The 25,189-nt window shown below is 40.3% G+C and overlaps 1 protein-coding gene across 2 annotated transcripts; it reads right to left on the bottom strand.

Annotated features, from left to right (window-relative positions):
* Nucleotides 1–6,553: 6,553 nt before the first annotated feature.
* Nucleotides 6,554–24,222, bottom strand: Papd5 (PAP associated domain containing 5). Of its 2 annotated transcripts, none has more exons than XM_013027978.1 (11): nt 24,103–24,222; nt 22,064–22,110; nt 20,528–20,648; nt 18,908–19,015; nt 15,439–15,567; nt 14,647–14,860; nt 13,144–13,270; nt 12,938–13,041; nt 12,647–12,834; nt 10,196–10,360; nt 6,554–9,176 (listed from the first exon to the last, which is right to left on the bottom strand). In XM_013027978.1, exons 1-11 carry the CDS (start codon nt 24,190–24,192, stop codon nt 9,000–9,002), a joined length of 1,470 nt encoding a protein of 489 aa, XP_012883432.1. In that variant the 5' UTR covers nt 24,193–24,222; the 3' UTR covers nt 6,554–8,999. The 2 variants fall into 2 exon arrangements, with proteins under 2 accessions (XP_012883432.1, XP_012883433.1); XM_013027979.1 differs by having other exon boundaries at nt 12,647–12,693.
* Nucleotides 24,223–25,189: the final 967 nt, after the last annotated feature.

Below are 25,189 nucleotides of genomic sequence, written 5' to 3'. Positions count from 1 at the left end.
GAGAGGCAGCCTCTTGTACATCATCTTTACAATATAATAAAATTCAGAGAGAGAGAGAGAGAGAGAGGGGGGGGGGAGAGAGAGAGAGTGAGTTCAGAATCAGGGATGCTAACATGTTACCATGACAAACATTGCATCAAGTGGGCCTGACGGGACACAGATCTGTACCACACTGCTGAGAAAAGCTCTGTGATGCCGGAGTGTCAGAACACTGTCACATCCCGTTTAGGTCAGGAGTAAAGATGCCCTTAAGTTTTACTTGTATTTGTGTAAATGCACAGAAAAAAATCTTGAATACACATTCCAAAATATTGGAACAACTCTGAGGAATCAAGTGGGACTAGGGAATTAAAGGCCAATAGATCCTTTATTTGGATATTTACCCATTTACTGGTATTTCTTTGCAATGGAACCGATGTTCACAGAGGGATTAAATATCTATGTCTAGTAACAGACAAAATGATCCTACATATTAGTTTAGTGTCATTTACCATGCATGACACTTCTGGGATGCTATTGAATTACTGTTTTTGCCTTTTTAGGAATCTCTTCCAGATGATATTTAACAAGTGAGCAAGAGCCAGATGCCAGTGGCTCATGCCTGTAATCTTATTTACACACAAGACTAAGATCTGAGGATTGCCTTTCAAAGCTAGGCCGGGCAGAAAAGTCCATGAGACTCTTATCTCCAATTAACCACCAGAATACTGGCAGTGGCACTGTGGCTCAAATGATAGAGCACTAGACTTGAGCTGAAGAACTGAGGGACAGCACCCAAGCCCAGGATTCAAGCCCCATGACCCACCAACCCCCCAAAAGAAGCTGGAAGTAGTTATTTATGGCTTAAGTGGTAGAGCACCAACTTTGAGCAAAAAAGTTCATGGACAGCACCCAGGCCAAGTTCAAGCCTCAAGACTGTTGCCTGCATGTGCATGTGTGCATGCATACATGCGTGCGCACACACACACACACACACACACACACACATGCATGTTAACAGAAAAGTGGGTGCTAGTGGCTCATGACTTTAATTCTAGCTATTCAGGAGGTTGAGACCTATTGGAAGATTACAGTTTGAAGTCAGGCTGAGCAAAAAAGAATACTGCTGGACTGGAAGTGTAGCTCAAGTGGTAGAGTGCTAGCTGCCAACTGTGACCAAAAATGCTCACAAGAGCCTGAAGCCTTGAAGTCCCAGTACTGGTGTGCACACACGTGCACATGCACACAGAGTAGAATTAGTTGAAGTGAGCAGTGTGCGTTTACAGCCATACTATCTACATACTGCTGGATATATTCACTCCATCTGGAAGCTAACTAGATCCTGTATTTTCTTCATTACCACTCCATAACACCCTAGGCAGGCACTACCAGGCCAAGCCAAACACGGCTAGCTTCACTCCTCTGAGCACAATTCTGAAAACGTGCTGGGCTCACCGTTTCCTTTTTTTTTTTTTCCTGCACATCTATTTCCTTTCTCCCCTTCAAGATGCTGGCAACCATGCTTTGCCCCAGCCCTTGCACTTGCTGTCTGGAATTCCAGTGCTGACCTACTGACTGCTGACCTGCTGACCCCCCTCCCCTTTCATTATTCTATTACAGGTCTATGTAAAATGTTGCTCCACCAAATCTATCCTGCTTGTAGCACTTCAATTTCTTACCACTGCACACCTCATCCCTTACGTTTAAGGGGGCAGAGATTTAAGCTGGCTGGTATTTGCAAACCACCAAGATACATGGGGAAACCATGCTGGTACTGTGGTCTGTGGACAGAACAGTGGAAAACATCATCCTAAAATATCCTCTCCATTCTGGCACTAAAAAGGATGAAAAGCAGCTCTATGATGATCCAGGAACCCACAGGATACAATGAGGAAGAAAACCTCCACTCTATCTGAACAGGGTTGCATTTGGAATTACAAATCTTTTCTTTTAAAAGTAGAGCCAGGTGCTGGTGGCTCATATAAGCTTACTCAGGCGGCTGAAACATGAGGATTGTGGTTTGAAGCCAGCCCCAGCAGGAAAGTCTGGGCAACCCCTATCTCCAAGTACCACCAAAAAGTTTGAAATGGAGCTGTGGCTGAAGCAGTAGAGTACTAACTAGCCTTGAGTGAAAAAGCTAAGGGTCAATGCCTAGACCCTGAGTTCAGGCTGTAGGACTAGCACACAAAAATTAAAAAAAAAGCAAACATGACAAAATCTGGGTTGACATTGCCCAAAAAGAAAAGTCCTCTTAGCTGGGTGCTGGTGGCTCACACCTGTCATTCTAGCTACTCAGGATGCAGTTCCAAGCCAGCCTTAGCAGAAAAGTCCCCGTGGGACTCTCATCTCTAATCAATCACTCAAAACCAGAAGTGGAGCTATGGCTCAAGTGGTAGAGTGCTAGCCTTGAGCAAAAGGGCTCAAGTACTCTTTATCTGACTTATGTAACTGTTATCCCCACTGTAAATTACTCTTATAATACTAATAAAACTTTTTGCCAGTCATGGGGCTTGAACTCTGGGCCTGGGTGCTGTTCCTCAGCTCTTTAGCTTAAGGCAAGTGCTCTATCACTTGAGCCACAGCACCACTTCTGGCCTTCTGGTGGTTACTTGGAGACAAGAGTCTCATGGACTTTCCTGCCAGGCTGGCTTTGAACTATGATCCTCAGATCTCAGCCTCCTGAGTAGCTAGGATTACAGGAGTGAGCCACCAGTGCCTGGCTTAAAACATTTTTTTAAGCTAAGGGACAGAGCCCAATTCCTGAGTTCAAGTCCCAGTACTGGCAGGAAAACAAAAGGCAGCAATCCAGGTTTTATACAGAGGCTCACAACAGAGGTTGTGAAGGTAAATGAAAGCACAAAGTCTTTATTGAACAGATTAGGATTAATGGACCAGTGAGAAGCACTGGGGGCAGATATGCATAGAAATGCAATTTATAAAATTTTCAAGGCAAACAAGTGACATCTGTGAAGATAGCTTTAAAAAAGTTTCCAGGTATACATTCATTCATTCATTCATGGTTTTCATAACTGGTGCCTGAGATTTCATTTATCATCTGTACCAAATCCTTTTTTCTGGTACATTCCTTAGTGCCTCTGCAGCAGTAACTAGACAAGATGGGAAGGCATTCAAGACGTTCAAACCTCCAGCACCTCACAGGAGTCCGAGTTTCTGAACACAGAAGGCAATGCTGATCAGAGAAGGGAATAAAGAAAGAGGTTATTAAGACAAACATGGATCCAGACCACTCCACTTTCTAAACACGTCTATGTATGTGCTAAGAACCGTCCATCCCAATGTCCTTTCTCTCTTCAGGTCCAGAAACTACACTCGCTGCCTGCCACCTCTCACCTCTAAAACCAAATGTTTCAGCAGTGACTTACAAAACTATAGGACTCTTTTATTTTTAGTGCTGATACTGGTGTTTCAACTTAGGTTTTTTAGCTCAAGGTTGGTGCTAGTACTTGAGCTATACCTCCATTTCCAGTTTTGCTGGTTAACTGGAGATAAGAGACTCATGAAGTTTCTTGCCTGCCTGGGCTGACTTTGAACATCAACCCTCAATCTCAGCCTCCTGTGTAGCTGGGATTATAGGCATGAGCCACTGGAACCCAGTTATTCAGAGGGTTTAAGTGACTTTTGTAAATTAAAACAAACTAATATAGAAAAAGGAGGGGTGTACTGAAACTACAAAGATTATGTTTAAAGGCAAAGCATTATGTTAATAAGTTGCAATTACATATAAAGGTAATAATGAAAATGATCTTCCCCCAAAGAGCTATGCATATCAAGAAACCCAAATTGAAAGGCAAAGGTGTGGCTGACAACCCCAAATCACATTCTCTTGAAGGAAACGGCACCCCAGCCCTAGCGGCAGGCACTGCCCTTTCCTGAGTGCGGGCTGTCCTCCTACCCAGCCCACCCATCAAGTAATAACCAGCTTGCTCTGCTCCAGCCTTGCTACCAGCTGCTAAGTGTACTGTATCCTTAGACTGTGTCCTTAGCAAAACCCTCCCCCACCATCAAGCTGACAAACAACAGGGAAGCAAGCCATGGGTGCAGAAACAAGGATGGGCGTTACTATGTAAAAATAAAGATGATGTGTCAGAGACAAAAGGAAAAAACTGAGCAAAGTAAGGGGTGACAGTGTCCAAAAAGAAATGTACTCATTACCCTCTGTATATGACCTTTATTAAAGAATATGTTCAAATACTAGTAAAACAAACAACGGAGATACAAAGAATACCTAACTTCCTCCTCTGCATCTGGTCTTACTAAAATGGCAACCATGTCCTGTCAGTAAATCTGGAGTCACCTCAATTTATAGTGACCAACTTGGACAGACATGCCACCTCTACCTTCCTGTTCCCACTTCAGCCAGCAGACCATTGGTTAGTGTTAACTCATTAAGAAAATCTCAGAGCCAAGTACACTTTTTAAACAAGGATCAGGGATGTGACTCAAGTGGAAGAACTCCTACCTACCAAGTTCAAACCCCAGTGCCACCAAACCAAAAGCATTCTAGCAAAGCCCAGATACAGTAAAGCAATTTATTAACTCAAAACTGACTTAAAAATTTAATTCTGGGTACTAAATAGATCAACAGTTTCTGGTTAACAATTCTGTCATCTAATTTATGCATATATTTAGTTCATTATCTATGACCAAAAAAAAAGAAAGAAAAGAAAGGAAAAAAGGCTCTGGGCACAGGTGGCTCACGCCTATAAATCTAACAATTCAAGAAGCTGAGATCTGAGGATCAGAGTTCAAAGCCAGCCTGGGCAGAAAAGGCCATGAGACTCTTATCGCCAATTAACCACCAGAAAACCAGAGTGGCGCTGTGGCTCAAGTGGTAGAATGCTTGCCTTGAGCTGAAGAGCACAGGGACAGTGCCCAGGCCCAGAGTTCAAGCCCCATGACTGACCAAAAACAAAAAAACAAGGCGCTTGTCAACTTGAGGTCAAGATAACTCATGAGGTGGTAGGGAAAAGGGCTTTGAGAGGCTGTAAAGTTGTTAAGTCATATAAATTACCTTCACAGTGGACTTTGACTTGTTTCTGATCTATGTGAACACACTAAAGTGTGTTCTTTAGCACTTATTCCACCCATAAATGTCCTGAGAAAATGGCAGCCAGCTAATCTTAAGGATTAGAAGAGGCAAGCGAAATCTAATACTGCCAAGGAACTCCATCTTTCTCTGAATATTTCACAAGATCAACTACATCCCTGATAAAAAATTACTGAGGAACTATTAAGTCTAACTTTTTGGCTTAAGTTTAAGAGAACCATGTACAAAATACTTCATTTACAAAATGCTTTATGACATGTGGATGTCGCTTTCCACTAATTACAATAGTTGAACATGCTTGGAAAGAATGGATAGCTAAGAGTAAGTTCTTCTAGTCATTTAACATTTCAGTATTGATCACAGCAAAAATGCCATTTAACTTTTGAAAAATTAACTATGAAGCAATCAATACCCTAGAAACAGTGTGTCGGTAACTGTCATACTAAAAAATCAGCAGCAGCCGACTGGAGGAATGGCTCAAGTGATAGAATGCTAGTTGAGTGGAAAACAACTAGTAAATAAGCTGAGTGAAGAGTGCAAACCCCTGAGTTCAAGTCCCAGAACCAACACAAAAGAAAGGAAAGCAACAGCATAATACAGGAATTGGTCAGCTTTAAACCACAGATAAATATTAAAAGTGAGATGTAGTCATGACCAACAAAAACATTAGCTAAACTTATCAATCCATCCTCAGTGCTACAAAAAAAAAAAATTAGTATTACTCAGTAATGGCAATTACTACAGTACACCTCCTCATCACTGGAACTCTGTATGTCCCTGCAATAGGCCCTGCTTATTTCCTGGTCTTGTACTGACTCTCCTCCACATTTCTGTAAATCTTTATAGGGTGATGCAAACACAACTCACGTATAAGATAGGGGAGTAATCAGAAGACCATGAGAGACGATTAAAATGCTCGTCCTTTGGCCCCCACTTTTCTCTGTAAGGACATTATCTAAAGTAACAATAAATACTGAAGCTCAGAATACAAGGTAAGATATACCCCTCAAACCCAGAAAAACGTGTTACTTGACCAACTTTTGAAAACTGGGGGCCATCTAAACATTAAATCCTACAAATCACTGAGATCTGAAATCCATGGGCAGCACCACCAAACCAACAAAGACAGTTCGAAAGACCAGGCACCTTCATGGAAAGGAATTGGAGAGGAAACTGGAGAGGAAAAAAAACAAACATCGCATCTTCCTTCTGCATCAGGTTTGGGCAAATACCCTCCCAGCCACCAGCACCTTCATAAAGCAGGATTTAAATGGTTCTTAGGCCAGGCCCCCATAACTACTAGAGATATGTTAGGACAGGGGGGCAGAACCTGTAATACCCATTCTAGTTATGATCATAGGTATGGATGGACTATAATATTTAAATGACACACTTCCGAGATAATCACTAAGTCTCTGTAGAAAGCATTGAAACTCAAATCTTTAAAAAGTCAGGAGACAAATATAGAGATGAAATGCACAAAACAAATGAGCAGGCAAACTAAAAGTTCTTGAAAGTATTTTACTTCAGATTGAAAACTGAACAGTGTCCACACTGTTCATTGCAAGATACACAGTATTCACGAGTACAATGCTGGTCATTGAGGAAATGTATACACACCTCAAGTCCTCCTTCATGCTTTTTCTTTTAGAAAGATACTGTTTACCAAAAAGAAACTTCAGCAGTACAGGAAAAACTATTTTCCCAATAAATTTACGAAAACCTAAGATTCCCAATGGAATCAAGATTACCTTCCCGCTACCACCGCCTCAATATAATCACATGCTTATTGGAACACTAATATTCGCACCCTAAGAGTACATTTACTTTCAACAATGAGGGTGATTCTTTAAAAACAAACTTCAGTGTGGTAAATGTAACATGGATCTCTGTGAGTATTAAGTGTCTGAAATAGGCAGCTAATACTGGATTTAATATTATTTTATAAATAATTGTTCCCTTAGCAGTAAACATAAGTCTACACATTCACAATAGTCCTACAAAATAAATACTGTGATTATGCACAATATGTTATGACAAACTAGTTTCAAAAAAACAAAAGCTTCAACATCTTAATAAAAATTCTGATCAGAATAAAATGTGACTCTAAAACATTGTCAAAATAATATCACATTTAAAATCTCCCACGGTTTACACAAGTACTATGAGTTTCCAGTTGTGGAACATATTTTTTCATTGTGAATTAAAATATGAACATATTGGAAATTGTTAATTTCAGTGATGATACCGGTTTTGGTCTTACTTTTAGCATTATTCTCATTATAAAAGGTTGCACTAAGTGTCCATTAATGGTCTAATTGGTCTTCAGTATTTCATAAAGGTATAAAAGAAACTCCTAAAAGCCAATAGTCCTTCATACATATATATGTGTGTGTACATGTATATACACACACATATATAAAAGAATCTCATCTCAGAAATGGCCGCATTTAACAGTCACACATTGACAAGGACCTTCACCTTAGAAGAAAGCATTTTCAGAAATGCCACTTACATTCCGTTATATTCAATATTCCCAATTGAGTTTCAAACTCAACAAATGATAACAGAATTACACATTTCATTTGCACTCAAAGCTGACCACAACCAAAATTTACAGTATGATTAAAACAAGCCAATGTTTAAAAAAGTTTTAATTAAAGACAACAATTCCACGAAAGTAGAGGGATAAAGAATGGGATGACAAGAAGTATTTGGTCTTAATAAGGCAATACAAAATAGATCCACTATCAAAGACCATTTAATTTTTAAAGATCAACAATACCAAAAGCATAAAGTGGAGTATAAGAAAATAGTTTTATAGTGTGATTTAATTAAAGCTGCATACAGTTATTCCCTCCTACTGTAGTGAGTGTGAAGTGAGAAGAGATGAGAGACAAAGCACACGTAGCACACAGGGTAGAGCGGCCGCATGCAGTCTGTGAGCTCAAGGTCTCACTGAGGAGATGGGAACAGAGCACAGAACAGACCAGGTGGCCTTTACTCTCCTAGTAGGAAGAAGCTAGTGAGGGAGGGGCAGGAGAGAAGGGGAGACTGCAGAGGAAACAAACACAGTCATGTAACTGCCCATTGCCCAAGAAGACAGCACTATAGAAAACAGTTGCAAGTTAATTCTCAGAGATGAATAGAGACTTTTCAGTGTTTACACAAAAGTACATAGTACATTTCTTTTTACAAAATAAATGTCATTTGCCACCATAAACCTTTTTGCTAGAGAGGAAAACATTTTGCAGCAGGTCACAAGGGTTCTATGAAGTCACTTCAATGCTGAGGAGAACAAATTGAGTAGCAGAGTTAATCCCTTCCCTGTGTGGATGCTGGGATGACAATTCAGATTATTCTTCAAACTAATCCTGAGAAAAAAATCTGTTCACAATTCAAACAGTAATGTTATGTAAAAAGTATTAACAAATCCACTATTACAAATATCAATTTCCTATATGCTCTTCTATATATACACAATAAAATGGTAAATATATGCAAAAATATTAAAAAAAAACAAACATGCACAGATCACTTTCCCCTTTGGAATCTGGACTTCCTATAAGATACTCTCATTTGCCTTCCCACCCCATCCTCTGAAACTGTTTCTTGTTTCTATCACCCTACCCACACTGAATACTATTCTCTATAACTCTGCATAAAGCCAATGAGAAATATATTTATTTTACATTCAAGCTTTAAATCTTAAAATGACCCTGTTGTAGCATATGACTTATCAAATAAGCAGCCTTTTTTTCCCCCTTTTTGCTTGTTTTTGTTTTAGCAGTTGTCAGTCTTCATGATCCGTTCCGTGGCGAGCTGGGAAAAAACGCAGTTGCTAAATCAGCGTCTGAACAGTGTGAGGCTCCTGCTGTCCCCAGGAGTCCCTGCGCGACTGTCCTGAGCACGAGATCACTGAACACAGAATCAGTCCGTCGCACAGCGCCGACTATCTACAAAGGTCTGAGAGGGGCGCGTCCCTCTTGTGTTTCCTCTTTTTGCCATGGTAATACTGGTTATTGGATTTGCCTTGATGCTGTTTGTTTGTCATCAAGGAACCATGGCTTGTTTGAGCTGTACCTTGGAAGCCTTTGCTGGAGGAACGAAAGAGCCTTGCTGATCCATGCTGCAGAAAAAGAAAGCGGTCAGAAAGACATCAGTATTGCAGAATGGCAAATCTGGTATCAGAAAGAAACTTCCCAAACTAGAAATATGCAGGTGAGAGTCACCACACTCACACTGACCATTTTAGTAGGCACAAAAAAAAGAGAGTTAACTGAAGGTTAACTTCTGAAAAACAACATGAAAATAGACCACTATCTTGTCTTCTTGTACAGAATATGAAAGAATTCTCAAGGGACCTACACCATGCTAAGCAACACTGACGAAGAGGTGTGTGGGCAGAGGTATGCAGGTCAGGAGCAATGCAAGCTGGCTGCTCTGCTCCAGCTATCACCCTCGATGGCTTCTTCTAGACGCCAATCTGTTCTGTCAGCCCTGTCACTTATAATGCTACCACTCTGCATTTGATGCAGATGGCTAGGACTGTAAAGGTGTAGTAGATTCAGCCTGTCAAATCTGATCAAAGGTAACTCATGAGTCAGTCATCTTGGCTCTGCCCTAAGCAGCCTTTTCCTAGGGTCCTAGCTGTATTTGCTAAGGTGAGAGGTAATTGGTAATTGATAAAGTGAGAGGACATTAATCCACATCCCAGTATTAAGGGTTTCCTACCCTCATTATGATTATTTTTTCATGGTTAATAATAACTCTAAGTAAAAATTTAAAATGATCCCTCTGGCCTAGGGCCTTCTGCATGAGAAAACATGTTTTACCCCCGAGCTACATCCTCAGCCCATGTAATTTCTTAAGCTGAGTCTGTAATAAGTCAGGTTGTTTGGGACGTCTCATTATGGCTGGTCACCAGAATCCCACAAAAGTTTTTGTTGCAATGGTGTCTTATAAAGATCCTCAGGACATCCTGGTATTTTTTAGAAGCATTGTCATGCTTTGGAAACTCTTAGGACAAAACAGATTTGTTCTTTAACCTAGAGTTTTCTTCACAATCAAGATAATCATTGTTAACATGTCAGAAATTGTAACTTTTTGTATTGAATATGAACTATTAGATTTGCAAATTCCACATACCTGAGATTTGTTGGTACTGTTGGATGTATTAGTGGTCTGGGTACTCTGCATTTTTCCAACTGTCTGAGAGGAATCCAAGGACACATCCTGTGACCCTACTCGGCTGCCAGTGGATGGACGGCAGAGCAGCTGTTTGGGGGTTTTACATGGTGTTGCATCAGAATCCTAACACAAATCAGATGTGTTATTCTGGGCCATATTAGTAATTTACATATTCAATATTCAGAAAGGAAAGCAACTTTGCCTATGTACTCTCTAAACTGAAATATTCATAAATTGAGGGGGCCGAGTGAGGGCTATTCAGAATGAATTACTGTAAGTTTTTTCCCAAACATTTCAAGTGACTTATTTTACCTGAGGGCTTCTGCTCATTGCTAAGATCTCCACCCATATCTAACTTGTTAATCAGCTGAGGAGCTCACATAAATTCCAGTTGATTGGCATTTTTATTTATAGAAAACAAATTACAGTACCATGGAAAGAACAGGGTAGAGAGTAGAAACTCAGGCCCCAGTCTTGGCTCACTGTCTTCAATCAAAAAGAAGACGACAGGCTTCAGTGGCTCATTCTCTTAAGAATCTGGGGTGACAGATCCCTTTGACCAAATATGTGGGTGCAGACTTCTTAGAACAGGGGGTCATGCCCCAGCTGCTTCTTGAGCTATTTAGGCCATGAATATGGGGACCCCTTCACTTGAGCACAGCATCTAACATGTCAGTCACACTGCCTCACCCCAAGTGCTCCCTTTTGAGGCTGTGTCTGCTCCTGTACTTTGTGTGTAGATCATCTAGCTTAGAGATCATCCATACTCCAGAATACCACTCAAGGACCCAGGAGGCATACTGGAAGACTCACTATGAATACTTATCACTCATAGTGATATGTGGCCATAATTAAGTCCCTTATACACCTACTTTTTATGTTACACATTTAATAAATTCAAATTTCAAATAATACATGAGCCTTATTTTAAGTCTTAATTAAGTAACCTTAAAATTTACCTCAATAAAGAGAACTAATGTAAGCCAGGTACCAATGGCTCACACCTGTAATCCTAGCTACTCAGGAAGCTGAGATTTGAGGATCGAGGTTCAAAGCTAGCCTGGCTAGGAAAGCCCATGAGACTCTTATCTCGATAAGATCACTAGAAAACCTGAAGTAGAGCTGTGGCTTCAAATGGTAGGGTTCTAGCCTTGAGTGAAAAAGCTCAGTGACAGCACCCAGGCCAAATTCAAGCCCCACAACTGACAGAAAGAAAGAAGGAAAGAAGGAAAGGAGGAAAGGGGAGAAGGAGGGAAGGAGGGAGAGAAGGAAGAAGGGCGAGGGAAACTAATGTAAGAGGTAACTGAATAGGTTAAAAGTAGATGAGAGGTCAGAGGAAAGAATGGGGAAGGACACGAATTCTTTCTGGGATGATGGAAATGTGGAATTAAGAGAGTGGTGATGGCTATAGAACATTGTGAATATATTAAAAACCACTGAGTTGTACACTTTAATGTTAAACTTCATGATATGTACATTTTGTCTGCTTTTAAATATTAAATCAAGATCAAAAACAGTATTTTGAGTGCAAGAGGCCATTCAGAAAGGCATATACACCACATGATCTCATTTATATGCAATCTGCCAACAAGCATATAAGGTGCACTGTTACAAGTGGTCAGTGGTTCCCTCTGAGGATGGTCTGGGGTCTGAGGACCAGAAGTCTTTTAGAGCTCCCTGGGGTGATGGGAACACTCTTAGTAGAATTCTGGGCTACAGAGCTGAAGGCATCTGATAAATTCACTGAATACAAGATTAGCGTTCTCTTTATATCAAAGGAAAAAAAAGTATAAGCAAATACTGACAGGTAACTTATGATGTACACCTCAGAAGTTTGAGAGAAGTGTCCCAGTATTTTCATTCTCCTTTGAAAGGATCAAGGAATAAGACGATCTGATGATAGAGGCATGGATGGACAAGCACAAGATACGCAAGGAAAATGTTGAAGGTGAGTATACAGATGTCATTAAAACTGTAAATTTGAAATTATTTTGTTTTTTTTTTGGGGGGGTGGGGGAGAGGGGGAGGTTCCTGGGGCTTGAACTCAGGGACTGAGCACTCTCCCTGAACTTTAAAGAATTTTATCGTGTTGTACCCACTTGAGCCACAACTCTACTTTTGGCTTTTTGGTGATTAACTGGACCTACGAGTCTCATAGATTTTCCTGTCCAAACTGGCTTCGAACTACAATCCTCAGATTTCAGCCTCCTGAGCAGCAAGAATTACAGGCATGAGCCTGTAATTATAGCTCCTGGCTTGAAATTTTTCTTAAGGAAATATTATATAATGAAGTTCAAGTGTGAAAGCTATTTAAGTTTTCCAGTATCAAATGAAAGGCAGCAGCCTCTACCATCTGGACAGCCCACCCCAGCAAGGGAACAGGTAAGTGGAGCTGTGTGTCATACTTACGACATCACTAGAGCTGGACTGCGTGGCAGAAGAGGACGACACTGGACCTGATGAAGAGTTTGAAGAGTGTTTACTAAGAGATTCCGAAGTTTTACTTCTACATTTTCCAAGGGCTTCATTTTCTTCAGACAGATTATTATTACATTTATCTAACTGCTGAGTATCTACTATCAAGGTAACACCATTTCCTGAAAGAATGGCAAAAGATTGGAAAACGTTTCTTCCCATTAAATACACACAACACAGAAAAGCCTCTAAGACTTGGTCCATCAATCAAGGAAGAAGTCTTACCATTGCATGAAGGCTCGGGTCTATTCTGTAAGCCCCATTGCTTGGATATCCAATCTCTATATGTGGCAACTTCATCTGTCACTCGAATTATTCTACCTAATATGCTGTGTGGGTTTAAAAAATAAAAGGGTACATTAACACGATAATAAAAAGCTACAAGCAATTCTGACACAATGGGCTGACTTTAGGTAGATTTTTTTTTTTACCTCTCAGTTTCATTGTTGGGATAGTACTTTGCAATTGGTGATACAGCATGACTCAAAACAACGTAGGCATAATCAAAGGCCTGTTTCACTTGCATGGCCCCATATGAGCTCCTTCCAACATCATTACCTTTAAGAGAAATGTACATGCAAAGTAGTAAGCTTGACTGCTGTCTAATGTGAAGAAATGTAGATTATCTCTCTTCCAGGAGAGCAAGAAGGTATACCAGGAGCTGAGCTGGCAGTCACTCCCTTAGCTCCCTGGTATCTGAACATACAGTAGCAACATTCCCAATGCCTAAATGTTTGCTGCTCAACAAGGGTTCTCCTAGCATATATATACATATATATATATACACAGCCATGCAAACCAAAGAAATAGCTTCCTATTGTGTCTCTAGAATAAAACTAAGCTAAATTACAAATTGCTCTTTTGTTTGTGGAGTTTTTGTTTGGTTTTGGTTTTACTTAACTACATACTTATTTTCTAAACTAAATTATGAGCTCCTAGAAAGCTTTCATGTCCTTGCATAGTACTGTTGTATAGCGTGAGCTCCCAAAAATTATTTCTTCAATAAATAAAGACAGATCTATTAACCTTTACGAGGCAGCTGAGTGAGCTAGGAAAGGGCTTGTAGGCAGTTGTGTGTCTTTCCTTCCTTACTCATTTTCAAAGTTATAGAAAGTTATAGAAAATAAGTAACAGCACTTGCACTAAAGCCAACAATAAAGAATCTAAAGATTTTATAGTTTAAACAGGAAAAAAATATTGTCCAGAAAAATGAACACAGAAGCAAATAAATACAACTGCATGAAAGGAATTTCTTTTCTGTTCACTTTTAAGCCACCACAAAGTTTGAAAAAGCACAGGGACACTACATTAAATCAGAGAAGTGGTCAAAGGGCTTGCCTGAACTCAGGGATCCACTTACATGCTCACTGCCCCTAAGGATGTCAGAGTACCTAACATTCCTACTGACAGCTGGCTGCAAGCACAGCAATGAGCCCCCAAGTCAAAGGAAAAGTAGTCGTCTGGGCCTGCACGTGATCCTACCCAAATAATGGAAAGCTATCTTGGGTAGCTCATACGAGTCAAATGGCTTCTACTCTCGACTCATCTGGAAGTCTCGAGGATGTTTTCTGGGAAATAAGCACAGTCAGAAATTATCCTGCATTTTTCACCTAAAAAAGTTTGAAATAAATTGGGCACTGGTGACTCATGCCTGTAATCCTAGCTACTCAAGAAGACTAAGATCTAAGAATCACAGTTTGAAGCCTGGAAGGAAAGTCTGTAAGACTCTCCAATTAACCACCAAAAACCCAGAAGCAGATCTGTGGCTCAAGTGGCAGAGCACTAGCCTTGTGTGAAAAAGCTAAAGGACAGTGTCCAGGCCCTGAGTTCAAGCCCCAGTACCAGCACACACACACACACACACACTAAGTCTGAAGTACAGTGACTACAATGCCCTCTCTTTGGATGCCCACAAATTTACCTAATTTCAATACCTGGTTGTAAAGGATCTTCAATATACAGCATTGACGGTCGATAGCCATCTAGCATATTTTTCTGTACTTCATCTTTGGCCACATATGAACCACCATCCTTTATCCGGATGCCAGTCTTTAGATAATTGAAGTGCCGTCCATATAATTCAAAAAATTCTATTAAGAGAACACCATAGTTTGTATTGGGGATGCAAGCGTCTTCCCTGGGATGTAACTAAAACAAGAAAAGAGAAATTATCAGAAGAGGGTTTAAACAGCAACTTCATTTCTACCAGCAGTATTAGAACTTGGGCTTGGCAGACAGCACTGTACAACAATGTCACGGGTACAGTGGCGAAGGACAGTCTGTAAGGCTGCCCCAGGCACTGACAGAATGGTCTTGGCCATCACTTCAGAGAAGACATCTGATTCACATCAGAGTGTGGCTATTGGCAACCACTATCACACAGACACAGAAGACCAAGCCTCAATTCCAGCTAAATTCACACAATTAGTTGCATAGAAGACATTCTTATTTGGGGCGTTTACATTGCCACGTATGCTTATGGGAACCAGGCCATATTTCTGCATGTTAGTATCTATAGTGAAGTCCCAAACACACTAGAACATATGGAACCAAAAATTATGAATATTCTCTCCTAGGAATTTTTAAATACTTGTTAAACCACAAAAAGGTACACAGTTTAAAGTGCCATACATAATCAAGAGAAGTATTCCAAGAAAACTTGATTTAAATTTTTCCCAATCCATCTTTCTTCAGTGAGCACTAGCAGAGTGACCCAGGCAACTCACCTGAAGGAAACTGACCGCCATTAAAAAGAGACTGTAAGAACCAATTCCACCTGTAAATACTTCATTAAGGTCCCTCTGTAGTAAAAACTGTTTCAATACTAAAACCAAGTATGGCAATACAGGGTATTTCTGAAAGAGAAACAAAATTGTATTTTTAACAAACCCCTCTATCAGCAACAGGTACAAATATTTGCAAGGGACAAAAGCTGGCCCTTATATTCAAATTTGGTAGAAATATACAATATACTTAACTATTTTATTTTTGGTGCCATTCTTGGGGCTTGAACCTAGGGCATGATGCTGATCCTGCACCTTTCGTTTTGCTCAAGGCTAGGGTTCTACCACTTGGGCCACAGCACCACTTGTGGCTTTTGGGTGGTTAGAGATTAGTGTCTCATGGACTTTCCTGCCCCGTCTGGCTTAGAACTGTGATCCTTAGATCTATTACAGGCATAAGCCACCAGTGCCTAACTTTCTTAAGGGTCAACAATTCTTTAAAAAATGTAAGCTGCAAGTAATTAAGGGATTTCTCCTCGTATTTGAAACCTGACCTATGGTAACATAAATAAGAAACATGTGTTCAGTACATATGCAATGATGCTCACAACCACGGACAAGGTAGTCATTTGTAAACTGGAAACACAAACAGTCCAAGATGACAGTCTTTTAACATTTAACATACTCAACCAGCATTGTTTTTTGTTTTCTTTTTTTTTTTTTAAGATTTTATTCTCTTCCTTCCTGAAATTCACTTGTTATGTAAGACAGTCACACTATGTATCTATGTATATCTAAATGTATGTATTTGTGTGTCTTAAACAGATATTCAACCAGTGGGATGTTGAGGGTTTTCTTGGTTGGCACTTCCCTGTATACCTGGTCCTACAGATAGATATTGGGAGGAGAAGAGTCTTGTCCACTGTCTTTCAGAATGTTCAGAGCTCCACCAAGCACCCTGGAAGTATAATCTTCAGACTAGGGACACAGAGGAAACAACACAGGCCCAACCCAGGAAGGAGTCTCAAAGCCATTCTGTGGAGCCAGTAGGACCACTGAAGATATCTTATCTGAGTGTTTTCTACACTTCCTACAGTGACCACATACAGCTTCAAAAAGAAATCGCTTGGACTTTTTGCAAATTATATCAATGCAAGCAAGCATGAATGAAAACAAAAAAGAACTAAGCATTTTTAAATTAATTATGGTTGAAATCAGACTAGATACAGTCTCTTTTTTTGGGGGTGGGGGTCCGGTCGTGGGGCTTGAACTCTGGGCCTGGGTGCTGTCTCTCAGCTCTTCAGCTCAAGGCTAGCGCTCTACCACTTGAGCCACAGCACCACGTATGGCTTTTTTCTTTTTGCTTATGTGGTGATGAGAAATCGAACCCAGGGCCTCATACATGTAAGGCAAGCGCTCTACCACTGAGCCACCTTCCCAGCTCTAGATACAGTCTCTTTTTAAAGATCCTCCTACCTACATAACCCATGTAGCTAGGATTACAGATAAAAACCAACATGTTAGAGTTTGTTTGCTGAAATGGTCTTGCTAACTTTTTGCTCAGGCTGGCCTTAAACTACCATCCCCTCCCAATCTTCGTCTCCTGAGTAGTTGGGACTTTAAGCTTAAAACACTGCATCTAACCAATTTAAAGTTTCTTTCTTTCCTTCCTTCCTCTTTTGGAAGTACTGGGGTTTGGACTCAAGGTCTCATGCTCTGGCTCTGTATTCTTGCTCAAAGCTGGTGCTCTAGCACTTAAGCCAGGCTTCTACCTTTTTGCTGGTTAATTAGAGATGGGTCTTAAGGATGTTTCTGCTTGGATTGACTCTGAACTACAATAACCCTCAAGGTCTTGGCCGCTACTGTAATCCTAGCACGAGCCACTGGTACCTAACCTAAAGTTTCTATTTAGGAAAAAAGAAATAAGCGACTCAGGCCTGTAATCCTAGCTACTTGAGAGCTGGGATTAGGAGTAATTTGAGATTAGAATTGCAGTTTGAATCTAACCTGGGCAGAAAGTTCATGAAAACACCATTTCAACCAACAGCTAGCTGAGTGAGGTAGTATGTGCCTGTCATCTCCGCTATGTGGGGGGCTGAGATCAGGAGGATAAAAGTTCCAGGCCAGCCTGGACCAAAAAAAAAACTGCCAAAAACCACCAGTCGCTGGTGGCTCTCACCCGTAATCCTAGCTACTCAGGGGGCTGAGAAGTCAGGTAATAAGTACAACGGGTGAACAAATGCAGCAGTAGTACTCACTAGATACTATGGTGAGAATGAACTATACAGCTTATAGGGAAAAACTAGGAGAGAGATGGAAGAAGTGATTGCCCAAAAAGAAATGTACTTATTACCTGACTTCTGTAACTGTGACTCCTCTGTACATCACTTTTATAATAACAATAAAAAAATACACATACACACAAAATAATGGAGCTGGGGATGTTGGCAGGCTCTTAAAGTCCTAGGACTCAGAAAATAAGAGGCAGGAGAATCTCAAATTCCAGTCAGCCTGTTTCACTTCAACAAAGCAAATGAAAACAAAACCAAAGAAAGATAAATAGAAACTGTGCCCCTCCTTAAGAAAAAAATTATGAATGGATAAAAAAGATATTACAGATGTCTCTTATCTTCCTCCAAGAGAACATCCACACTCTGTTAAGAGTGTGCCCTTCTGTCTGTCAGTTTTTTGTCTGTGTGTCTGCTTGTTTGCTTGCTTACCTAGTCAATAAAGCTTCACCAACTTTTCTCACCAAAAAAAAAGAAAAGAAAAGAAATTACATAAGTCAAAGCAATGAGCAGTTTAGCTTAAGGAAAGTTGGCAGCTGTTTAAAAATGTTTTGAAAATGAGGTTGGCAAATTCTTCCCTGTCTTGGAAGAAAATCGGAACAAATAAACCACAATACTACAAGAGAAAAACAAGAAAATCTGCAGGCACTTTACAAGGGACCCAGGGATTTGAGGTGTTTTCCAAGGGATGCTCTTAATCTGAGTTTGGAAAAAAAAAAAAAAAGGGCTGGGAAGGTGGCTCAGTGGTAGAGTGCTTGCCTTGCATGCCTGAAGCCCTGGGTTCGATCCCTCAGCACCACATAAGCAAAAAGAAAAAAGCCGGAAGTGGAGCTGTGGCTCAAGTGGTAGAGTGCTAGCCTTGAGCTGAAGAGCTGAGGGACAGCACCCAGGCCCAGAATTCAGGCCCCATGACCGGACCCAAAAAGAAAAACACAGGCATCAACCAAGCAGCACCAGCTCAGCCTGCATGTCCCTAGAGCACAGAATATCTTCCAAAGCATCCCCATCTTTGCTCTCACCCCAGGTCACAAACACCACAATGCTGACCATGACAGGTTCCAGAGAGGCAGAACAGGCATAGAAGGAAAAAGTGCTGGTCAGTAGTATGCATGTAAAAACTAATGGACTCAGGACAGAACTCCATTCCCTACACTTTCACCCTAGGCTCCCACAGAGGCTCTGACCTTGGTAAAATCTTTGATGAGGTCTGCTGCCCTCACGCCATTCTGGACATTAAAGCTGATATCAACTTTGACTTCAGTAAAAGAATCTGTTAATTTAATAATAGGCACCTAGAAAGAGAAGGAAGAGAAGGTTAAAGTATTTCCCCTAAGTTAAATGACAAAATCAGGTGACAAAAGGTGACCAGGCATTACAACACTAATGATCTGGCTACCATGTGCCACATTCATTTGCTATTTTTTGCTGTATACACTTAAGATGGACAGCATACCAAAGCAACTACTACCTCAAACAAATTAGCACATCTATTATATTATGTTAATACAGTTGCATTAATTCAGAATTTTGATTAATTTTTAAATTATATAATGCTTTGGAGAACAGCTTCCAACTAAGCATAAGGTCTAGAGTTATCAATGTTAGCCGCCAAAAGTTTCATATTGCCAAACTGTTTCTACTAAAAACTGCTAGGATCCTTAAGTCAAATAAAAAATAACCCACTTGCATTATTGGCCATTGTTGTACGTGGCTCAAAAATCATCTTATAAAATAAGATAAAACCTAAGAATGAAATGAAAACCGATAATTTATATGCTGTATTAAGATTTCTCAAAATATTCTACCTGTACCATATGCTAGCCAACTGTTTGAAGAATTGGGTCTCCAAATTAACAGGGTTTTTGTTTCTTTTTTTAGAACTTGTGATCAAATCCAGGGCTTTGCATATGCTAGACAAATGTTCAACCTGAGCCACGCTTGTGGGTGTATGCACGTGCATGTGTGTATGTGTGTTCACAAATACACACATACACACACATATATTTTTTAACAGTGCTGGGTTTGAACTCAAAGCCTTGTGCTTGGATAAATAGGCAATCTACAACTTGAGCAATGTCATCAACAACTAACAACTTTTCATAAGAAAAAAATACAAATGTTTGCCCTAAAAATACGTAATGTGCAAAAATTATTATTATTCCATAATGAGCTTCCGTGCAAGTTAAAAGGCCATTCTAGCTATAGCTAAATTATAATTTGATTTACGCTCTCAATTATACATTTTTTTTTTCAAGAATGCAGAACAAGACAGAATAGAATGGCAATATCTGTGGGACTATCAATTACTTAACAGAAATCTGTACTTATACTATTTAATACTTAAAATCTCTACAGGTGTATTATGTGTAAAAAAAAGTTGAGTCTTACTGCTTAAAGAAAAGCACAGCAAATGCAAGTTCATTCTTTTTGCAAACAACATGTTATATGCACAATCACTGTGGGATCCACAGAGTGCAAGAATCAGTCATAAGCCAAGTGCAGGTAGCTCATGCCTGTAATCCTAGCTACTCAGGAAGCTAAGATCTAAGGATCACAGTTCAAAACCAGCCTAAGGCAGGAAAGTCTGTGAGATGCTTATCTCTAATCAGCCAAACTCCAGAAGTAAAGCTATGGTTCAAGTAGTAGAATGCTAGCCTTGAGCAAAAAAGCCTAAACCCTTGAGTTCAAACCTCAGGACTGGCAAAAAAAAAAAAAAAAAAAACAGCCCTAAATACTCCCCAAAATTCAAGTTCAAACTTCCTGTGTGATAACTGGAGACTGAAGATGCAATGACAAGAACTTACAGTTGCCTTGTCTAGAACCTTCACTGAGTCTTCATCTGCAACTTTGTGTTTCCGAAGGGCTTCTTCCAGGGTCCACAGGGGCAGGTTCTCCCATTTCCCAAACACCACAAGATCGATATCACTGAGCACAAAGAACACATGAAAGTTTTGAAAAAGCAAGAAATGATTCCTGTTTCAGTTGACATTCAAGTTAATCCATGAGAGCCTATTTCCCTCCCTGCCCATTAAGTCCAACATACTGATGGTGACAGGTGTTGATTTTAGCAACCTCTTCTCCTCAGGGATTTCACAAGGACTTAGGAAATCAGGTGATTCTGGCAGAAATAAACCTCAAAAATAATACTGAGTATTTCCTTTAAATAAAGGCTTTTTTTCTGGTGGTAAACTTACGGTTCTATTATCTGAGTGAGGTTAATTATGCCCAGCAGTAAGTGCAAGCACACTCTTCTTTCCATGTGTACAGATAATCTCCAAAAGGGTATGTGAGAAAAATGCTATGAGAGGATGTTCCACCGAAGACCAGGGGACTCCGTAAGATTAAGACTTTTCCTTCTCTACTTTCATGTATTTCCAATCTGAACCATAATGATTGTATGACCTATTCATATTTTAAAATTATTTTAAAAAATTATTTTGGAGTGATTTGGGTCCTCCTGAAACCCAGAACTTAAATAAGGAAAAATACTAATGTACTTGAGTATGTTATGGCTGCTATAGGCCAAGGCCAGCACTGGAAGAATGGCCTTTGCTTAATTCTGTCCACTCCAGCCTACTGTGAGTTGGGGGAAAACAGATGAAATCAAATGGAAACATTGCCACCCAGGCTGTATACCAAGCAAGCCTTCAGTAGGAAACGGGACTAGGGGCCTAGAAAGGCCAAGACTTCCCAGAAAGTGATGATATGGTCTGAACTTCTGAGTCAGGATGCTAACTGTTTGCATTCTGAATAAAAAGGAACCCTCCCATCCTGGAGTAGAGACAGCAACTTGTAATAACCCACAGTCCATAAAGACAGCCTATCAGCACCTAAGTGTCTGGCTTAGTCACAGGACTGAGCAGACCTCTGCAATATAGTCAATTTCTAGTTCCATTGCTATGTGCTCCTTTTCATCTCTGAGTCATCTCAGTCTTGATAAAGACCATCACATGTGATATAAGTACATGAACCTGTTTTTAAAATCTCACTATTCTGTTTTCTAATTGTGTGTGTGTGTGTGTGTGTGTGTGTGTGCTGAGGCTTGAATTCAGGATCAAGGTGTTGTCTCTGAGCTTTTGTGTTCAAGGAGAGTGTTCTACCATTTAAGCCATGGCTCCAATTTCTTTTTGGTGGTTAATTGGAGATAAGAGTCTCAGGATTTCCTGCCTAGGCTAACTTTGAATCACAATCCTCAGATCTCGGACTCCTGAATAGCTAGAATTACAGGCATGAGCTACCAGCACCCAGCTCTGTTTCTAATCTTACACATACATTCAACAGCCGAAATTACTACACTATAGAAAATGTACAATCTCTAGAAAGTCTATAAATGTACTAACCTAGTAGGTAAATACAGGCCAGTTTTAAAGCTTCCAAATATCTGGACCTGAAATAGAAAAAGAAAGTATTAAAGTATAAGGCAACATGCTATAGAAAAAAGCACAGGCTTTTGCTACCCTCTACTGGCAATTTTTGGTAATACATTAGCATTTTTTCTGACACCATGCTCTCTCATAATGCAGATATTCTGTATCCCCCCCAAGTAGACATTCTGAATACAGTTATCAAAATTTCGAATATGAAACATATAGATTAAAATAATGTCTAATGTTCCCTTCTCCTGGAAGCACAATCACACATCTTAGTTTGTTTTCTGATCTAGAATTCTCACTAAACCAGATCATTTCAACTGTAGTCATCTTCACAGAGAACTTAAGTACTTTTACCAAGCATCATGCCATGGAGAACGGAAAATGGGACAAATATGTGTGCTTGTAACTTCAGTGAAGGACAAGACTCAGCCTAGCACTGAAATGGACTGGGAACCTAACCACAGCTTCATAATCTTCTATAAAAAGAGCAAGGAATGGATAACGATTAATCTCAGAATGAGGTTTCATTTACATGGAGTTCTCATCCTCAGCACTACTACTGTTTAGCACAGCTCTTTGCTGTTCACTGTAGTATGCTTAGCAGCCTTCTGTCTCAACCCATTAGATGCCAGCAGTGTTTCCAAGCCATGACATCACAAGACACTGCCACAGTTGCTGTGGAGCAAAATGAGCCCAGTACATGGCAAAGACAATAACAACAAAGCATTGAGTAGCTGTTCAACAAAATGCCTCTCCCTCACCTACAGCATCATACTCAAAACCCTTCTTTTCCAACTGGATAAAAATCTCCCTGGCTTCTCCTATACAACCTCAGGGCAAAGTCTAAAGAAAAGTTATGAAGCACAAAGTAATGAGTTCTGGAAGCAATCCTGGACAACATTCTGTTCACTGGCTGGGGATTTACCAAGAGATAAGGAGCAGGCCAAAGAAGAAAAAATACTGCTTCAAGAGAGGCAGAAGAAACCAACCACATAAAATGAAATGACAATGTCAGTAAATATGTATATGTGCATGTGTGTATACATATGCTTACGCATGCATATATACTATGTAGTTTATTCCATTATAGTGTTGATAGTAATGATTATGATCGTAGTGTTGCCCTTTTTTTTCCATTTCTTTAAAGAAAAATATACATCTAATAAGGAGAAACAGGCAGAAAATGATGTATACCTGCACTTGCCTAAAACAAGGAACTTCAAACAACAGAATAAATCCAAGGTGACATTTTCATTCAGTTGTAAACAATGGTAATATTTATACTGGCAGGCTGGATTAAAGTAAAGGGTGTGGGTGTGGGTCCTGGGGCTTTAATTTGGCCTGGGTATTGTCCCTGAGCTTTTTGGTCCTATGTTAGCACTTCACCCCTTATGCTATAGCTCCACTTTTGGCTTTAGGGTGATTAACTGTAGTTAAGAGTCTTACAGGGGGGCGGGGGAGGATGGGATGGGAAGGGGAAACAAAGGAGGAGGCAACAATGCTTGATAAGAAATGTACTCATTATCTTGCCCATGTAATTGTAACCCGTCTGTACAGTATTTTCACAATAAAAAAAAATACTAAAAAAAAAAAAAAAGAGTCTTACAGACTTTCCTGCCCAAAAAGGCTTCAAACTGCAATTCTCAGATCTCAGCCTCCTGAGTAGCTAGGATTACAGGTGAGCCACCAGCACCTGGCTAGTAATAGGGTTTTCATAAAATAACATGGAGTAACAGACTACCACACCTGACACTGATGATTCCTAAATTCAGTTCATGTTTATAGTTGCTATTTAGCACTTGGTGGTGAAGTAGAGAAATGAGTCGAGTAATTAAATAATTCTAAAGACTGCATAAAATTGTTTGCCTTTAAAATTTAACTAGACACTAATTCTACAAAAGCACATATATTGCATGTGAGATCACACTGCATGAAACAGCAATAGTCAAGCCTCCATCCAGGGTAGGGGATGTCCCCAGATCCCTGGCTCTGGAGCTGGTACTTACATCAGCGCTGGGCCAGAGCTCCTTAATCACACTCTCAATCCTGTTCACCACCTCCATCCTCATCTTCTCCTCTTCTGGCCTTGGAGACATGTATTCATAAAAATCACTGATTTCTTCATGCAGACTAAAGAAAAAGGAAAAAAGTTAACATGAGCAAGGCCAAGCTAACAAGTCTGTTCTGTAAGTAACCTTCTCTAAGTCTTACAATAGCTTTCAGCTAATAATAACCTTATGTTCACAGACTGTTACCTTATTTTAATGCTATAATTAATGCTAAGCTAAAATGGAAATATAGGTAATTTAATCAAAAAAGCCCAAATAACTATTAGGAAATTCCCTGTGTAGCTGGGTGCCGGTGGCTCACAAATGTAATCCTGGCTACTCAGGCAGGAGGCTGAAATCTAAGGATCACAGTTTGAAGCTAGCCTGGGCAGGAAAGTCTGTGAGACTCTTACCTCCAATTAACCAGAAAAAAAATCAAGAGTGAAGCTATGGCTCAAGTGCTAGAGCACTAGCCTTGAACAAATAAGCTAAGAGACAGTGACAGGCCCTGAGTTCAAGCCCTAGTACAAAAGGAGAGAGAGGGGGAGGGGGGAGATCCTGTGCTGAACACTTACTGATCAGTAGTGATTAACAGGAAAAAACCAAACACCACAGGCCCTGGTTTCTACCTTTATACGCACAGTCCAGCAAACACAAAGCAAAAAGGCACTGAACCCAAAGGACAGAGGCAGCTTCCCGCCGGTGACACTAATCCTCCAAAGTCCCTTCCTCTCAGTGAGCAAAACAGTTTGTCTTTTGTTGCTTAATGAATTAAGTGTCAAATGAACCAGCCAGCCAGTAAGTGAGCCCCAGTAGTGCTAGGAAAAGAATGGCTGGTAGGTGAGGGTGTTGTGAGTGAGACACAGGTTTTTAAACAGGCAAATCAAAAAAGAAATCTCAGGAGAGCCAACTTTTCCTTGGTATACTTCTGGGGGCCATAGGGTCTCTAGCTTCCAGTGTTCCAAGGCTGTTTTATTGGAAAGGCTCCCAAGGTTTACCAGATTCCTTACAGGGTGCAGGAATGGTGGTCTGAAGGCCAAATAAG

This window comes from Dipodomys ordii, unplaced genomic scaffold (assembly GCF_000151885.1).
Source record: "Dipodomys ordii isolate 6190 unplaced genomic scaffold, Dord_2.0 Scaffold106, whole genome shotgun sequence".
Classification (NCBI taxonomy): domain Eukaryota; kingdom Metazoa; phylum Chordata; class Mammalia; order Rodentia; family Heteromyidae; genus Dipodomys; species Dipodomys ordii.
This window is presented reverse-complemented; position numbering and strand designations above follow the sequence as displayed.

What these genes read in the sequence shown, in the direction of transcription:
- Papd5 (XM_013027978.1), bottom strand. Translation starts at nt 24,192, where the DNA reads ATGTCTCCAAGGCCAGAAGAGGAGAAGATGAGGATGGAGGTGGTGAAC. An exon ending in AGCTCTGGCCCAGCGCTGAT is followed by an intron (nt 22,111 to 24,102) that starts GTAAGTACCAGC and finishes TTTCTATTTCAG; the next exon opens with GTCCAGATATTTGGAAGCTT. An exon ending in CCCAACAATGAAACTGAGAG is followed by an intron (nt 13,042 to 13,143) that starts GTAAAAAAAAAA and finishes AAACCCACACAG; the next exon opens with CATATTAGGTAGAATAATTC.